General features: G+C 43.5%; 1 protein-coding gene across 1 annotated transcript; it reads left to right on the plus strand.

Moving 5' to 3' along the window:
* Positions 1-407: 407 nt before the first annotated feature.
* Positions 408-2,878, plus strand: LOC137412340 (uncharacterized). The gene is made up of 2 exons (XM_078767617.1): positions 408-1,264; positions 1,477-2,878. Exons 1-2 carry the CDS (start codon positions 985-987, stop codon positions 2,343-2,345), a joined length of 1,149 nt encoding a protein of 382 aa, XP_078623743.1. The 5' UTR covers positions 408-984; the 3' UTR covers positions 2,346-2,878.
* Positions 2,879-5,530: the final 2,652 nt, after the last annotated feature.

The following is a 5,530-nucleotide window of genomic DNA, read 5'->3' on the forward strand; positions in this document are numbered from 1 at the left end:
GTATATATCACTCCCATATCACTCACTAATTACCAAGAAAACAACAAATAAGTAAAATAGAACTCGTGATTAAGTGAGTTAAGCCTGTTAAGCAAACTTGCCATACAGCTGTAATATCAACGTGTCATATAATGGGTGAATATCAAATTGCGGTAGATTTTGTGTCTGAAGGACTAATCTTCCGTTTAAATGCTGTTACTGATAATATTGTCCTTATTTTTTGTTGTGTACAGGTTAATTAAACATTAGTTAACGATATGATGGTTGAAATTCACATCTGGGATTTAATTTTTTGTGTGAAAAAAAATTTCAAAGTCTGTGTACCTATGAAATATCTCTGTCCGAGACGAACATTTTCAGAAAGTTACATCATTTATCCGCAGTAAACAATGTGTTGAGAAAATATTAAGCCCCTGTTTCATCAAGTGATTTGTATTGTACAATGTGCTGACGAAATAAGCTAATTTGTGACCTCCTTATATTCATCACTGAACCGAAATGCACATGTCCCTGATTTGAAGTCCCCCCTGTTACCCTGTCCAATAAAGCCAGCCTGTGTCTGATTTTACCATATTTCATTAATGTGTCCAGTACAGTTTGCAGCATATAAGTTCTCATTTCCAGCATGGAAGAAAAAAGTTGAACAAAGAAGTGATTGAAGAAATTTTTTTCAATAATAAGTTGGTGAGTATTGCACGTCAAACAGAAATTGTCCACACTGTTATACATTCATCATTTATAAATATAAAACATTCGAAAACACTAATCACGCAACTATATTACAGAATAGTTCCTTGAGGCATGGGAGTGATGGGGCGATAATTTGGGAATTAATAATGGAATCAGTGAGATTTGTGTGCATGAAATGTCCCCGCTGTTACTGTCCTCTCTGTTACTTGATTTTCGGTAACGGGGGGGACCAAGCCTAACAGTGGGGACATAATTAAGGACCATGTCTGCAAATTGTCCAGTGAAAGTCAGAGCATGCACTTTGGTGCATCAAAGAAACAACTCAGCTTACACACTGGTGTGTATTATGTAGGTCCAAATGCAAACCCTGCACCAGTCTGCACAATCTCAGAAAACTTGTACCATGGTCCAGCAGCCATATGGGAGCACCTGAAGCCAAATCTCAACAGCTTGCAGGAGAAGCACGAAGTGGACACCATGCACTTCTTCAGTGATGGGCCCACGACCCAGTACAGGCAGAAATTAAATTTCTTTCTGTTCACCAAAGAACTGGCACAAAGGAAGGTTACTTTTGGTAAGCTATGGTGATCTCATAAATAACCATGTCAAATAATCTGTATACAATTTTAGCTGTCCTCAAACAGCACATGTACATATGATTTATTACAATCCCTTCCATCTGACTATTTAGATTATGTTTTAGATGCTTGTACTACAGGGAGAGGAATTATGGATGACCCTTAACCAATCATTTCATCAATAATTTTTTGGAATGTTGTTTTACAGGGACATGGAATTTCCATGAGGCAGGCCATGGGAAGGGGGCACCTGATGGAGTTGGCGCAACTGTGAAACGAATGGCCGACAACCTGGTACAGAGAGGGAAAGATTGCCCAGATGCGGTGACAATGATTAATCTGTTAGAGGAGGCACACTGTCGCATTGAGCTGCACTTGGTAGACGTAAAGGATATTGACTCTGCAGTGACCAAATCAGCAAAACTGCACCTTCCGAGTGTCCCAGGCACAATGAAAATCCATCAAATCTTAACAACAAAACATGGATGCATACAGTTTCGAGATCTCAGTTGCTTGTGCACCAAAGGAGAAATATGTCTATGTTTTAAACCAAAAACATTCACTTTCCCGAACCACCTGCAATGTGCCATGGAAGATGATGTACCAGATCCTGAACCAGAGCGGATGCCAGATCCTGAATCAGAGAGTGTGCCAGATCCTGAATCAGAGAGTGTGCCAGATCCTGAATCAGAGAGTGTGCCAGATCCTGAATCAGAGAGTGTGCCAGATCCTGAATCAGAGAGTGTGCCAGATCCTGAATCAGAGAGTGTGCCAGATGGTGTGCTGAAGAGTCTTACTGATTCAACTGATATCTCACTACTTAACAAGTATGTTGTGGTGAGCTATGATGGTCGACCATATCCTGGAATTGTCATTGATGAAGACCATGAAGATTTTGACGTGAAATGCATGCATAAAGTCGGCAAGAACAGATTTTTTTGGCTCATGTTGGATGATATATGTTGGTACAATAAGGATAACTTCATATGTGAAATACCACCACCGGAAAAAGTGACCCTCAGACATCTCCAAATCAATCCCTCAATTTGGCATGCAATTCAATGCCACTTCTCATGAAGAGTTCCATCAACTACAATAATGATTCTTGTCCACATTATGCATTTCATTTCTTTCTATTGTCATGTGGATCAATTTGTTGTCCCTTCTGTTACTGTTGGTCCCCACTGTTACTTGGTGTCCCCTCTGTTACTGCATGCAAAAATGGATATATTTCTGAACCTGCACTCATTTCTACCATTGCATCTGTTCTATTCCACTCCTGCAACTATACAAGTTTTGGATGTATTCACATAATTAAAACTGTTCTTGTATTTAAGGACCAAATTTTGAATATAGCTAGCACTGTGTGGTACAGACAGGATACGCTAGATATTAATTGCAATATTATACACCACCATCAATGATTATTACAACGAAAAGTTCCACATATGATAAGAGGACTTATTGCCTCATGTTTGTGCACAATTGTAGAAATGAGCAAGTATTTTAGTATAAGTTGCAATATCACCCTTGTCCGTAACAGAGGGGACAAAATGTATTGCGCATTGCTTCTTATTATCTCTGGCATTTAATAAATTTACTTCAAACAGTTTTCGCATGGGTATAGTGTTTCTTCTTAATCATTTTTGCATCATTATAAGAATTTTTTTTTCTTAATTTAACATTTTTTTTTTGGGGATTTTAAATATCCAAAATCTACCGCAATTTGATATTCACCCATTATATATGACAAAGTTCTTTCAAAGTAATCGGCGAGGCCATTTTGTTTTCGAAGAGCCCGCGCCTCTTCTGCTGGAGAACGGGAAGAGGCAGAAGAGCTTCCGAGAAGAGAAGAGTCCAAATCGAACGACCGGAAGAGAGCCCTTCTCTCTTCCAGAAGTGCAAATTGCACGCGCCTCGGGTCCTCAGTCGAGGTCCTCAGCATCATCCCGTTTCGGCCATTCAACCTCGATACAGTCAGCTCAGGTGGGCCAGCAGGGGCACATCCACATGCAGCAACTACACCTAGATGCGTACATACCCCCACCCACAGCCAGTGCGAACGCAGACTACAACAACATCACCTCCACATCCAGAATCCACAGCACCAAAAAAACATGGTGGAACACTCAAACACCTACCTTTATACCCTTCACCACTCACCAACAAAACACACCAGATCATTCATACACACATCCACACACAACACCAACCAACCACCTACCCTTACAACATACACCACTCAACATACAAAAACACACACACTCATGCAAAAATTCATTCATGCAAAAACACACACCCTCACCCACTCACTCACGCACATACACAAAATAAGAAATAATAATAGTAACAAAAAAAAACAAAAAAAACGCACACAACCAACCACCTACCCTTACCAACATGCACCACTCATGCAAACATGCAAAACCATTCATGCAAAACCACACCCACTCATGACCCACTCCTGCAACACACACAGACACACACACACACACACACACACACACACACACACACACACGCACACACACACCTCCATTTCTATTCCGTAACCTCAACCTACACCGTTCGACGTGCCTCCATAAACTTCCTCCAAATCCAAAATGAGCCTTTCATGGCAACCTGGGCCACCTTGTCACACATCCTCCTTCTTTCTGTCCCACACACTCCAAGCCGAGCAAAAAATGCAGAAATGGAATTGCCAATATACCCTCCACACATAACCTCAAATGGCTGACACGAAATTCGCCAACCCTTCTCCCGGCACTCTGCCTCCAGCTCACTGGACTTTCCTCTCTTACTCTCGTGCACCTCCTCCATGTTCTCTTCCTAAGGTACAGACAATTCCCCTAAGATGACCTGTCTTGTTGCACCTGACCAAATGACAATGTCAGGCCGCAACCTTGTCACACAGATCTCTTCTGGGAATACCAATTGTGGCTTTAGGTCTGCCAGCACCTGCCAATCACAAGCATCTGACAGCCCTCTTGCTTTCCACCTCCTCCTCTTTCCACCTATTACCACTTGGCCCTGCTTGACAAACCACACCACTCCCCCATCAGTCTCCTTCTCCACTCTTCTCTCTCTCGACCTCAGCACCTCTCGTTGCACCATCTGCACCACCACCGCCAGCACCTGATCATGTCACCACCTGTATTGTCCTGCTGCCAATGCTACTGAACATACACTCAGTGCATGCTGAACCGTTCCCACACCTCCACACAAATAACATCTCTCCTCCTGCAACAACCCCCACAATCTCAAGTTCACTGGTGACCGAAGCACATCATACGTTGCCCGCAACAGGAAATTCAACAATATTGGCTCCATCCTCCAAATCTCTTGCCACTTCAACATCCTCACCCGCACACCTTCCCACCTAGTCCAAGCACCTTGCTGTGCCTGACTGACTGCTTTCACATATCTCCCCTCCTCTTCCTTTCTTCTCACCTCCCTCTCAACCATCTTCCTCCTCTCTTTCACACATGCCTTTACCCACCGCTCATGCTTCATCCACCCCAAGCCATGCTTCCCGTGCTGTACCATCCCCATGACCTCCTCCTGTTGCAACCGTTCCTCCATCTCGTCCACCTCTGCTCTTGCAATCCACTTCCGACTTCCCTTCTTCTCTGGGAGAGCATTCTTTACCACTGCATCACTTGAATCCCCTAACATCATGAACTCCCACACCCTCACCACCTTAAACTCCTTGGTTGATGATGTCAAGGGAAACTGGAGTTTTCCACCCAAACCATAAAAGGCAATGTTCGTCAAACAGCGTGGCACTCCCAACCACCTCCTCACAAACCCGCTCACCACAACCTCCATCCTCTCTACATGCCCAATCGCAATATCATACATCATCAATGGGCACAATACTCGTGGCATCAATCCAAACTTCAAACACCATACCTTCAACTTACCTGGCAAACCACATCCATCAATCCTCTTCAAACCTCTCAAAAGCTTGTTTCTGACCTCCTCCACTCTTCCCACATCATTCAACTCCACTGTATACCATCTTCCCAAACTCTTCACAGGGGCCTCCACCAATGATGGAACCACCTCCCCTCCCAGCTCAAACCTGTGCATGTTATCCACCACTCCTCGTCTCACTACCACACTCCTCGACTTTCTAGCTTTAAATCCCATTCTTGCCCACCGCATCAACCTTTCCAGTCGTCCCAGTACCTCTACTGCTGCATCAGCGGACTGTTGGACAACTGTCAGATCATCCATGAAAGCAAACATCGCTGGCAACC

Source organism: Myxine glutinosa, chromosome 13 (assembly GCF_964187855.1).
Source record: "Myxine glutinosa chromosome 13, kmMyxGlut1.1, whole genome shotgun sequence".
Lineage (NCBI taxonomy): Eukaryota > Metazoa > Chordata > Myxini > Myxiniformes > Myxinidae > Myxine > Myxine glutinosa.

What these genes read in the sequence shown, in the direction of transcription:
- LOC137412340 (XM_078767617.1), top strand. Translation starts at nt 985, where the DNA reads ATGCACTTTGGTGCATCAAAGAAACAACTCAGCTTACACACTGGTGTG. An exon ending in ACAAAGGAAGGTTACTTTTG is followed by an intron (nt 1,265 to 1,476) that starts GTAAGCTATGGT and finishes GTTGTTTTACAG; the next exon opens with GGACATGGAATTTCCATGAG.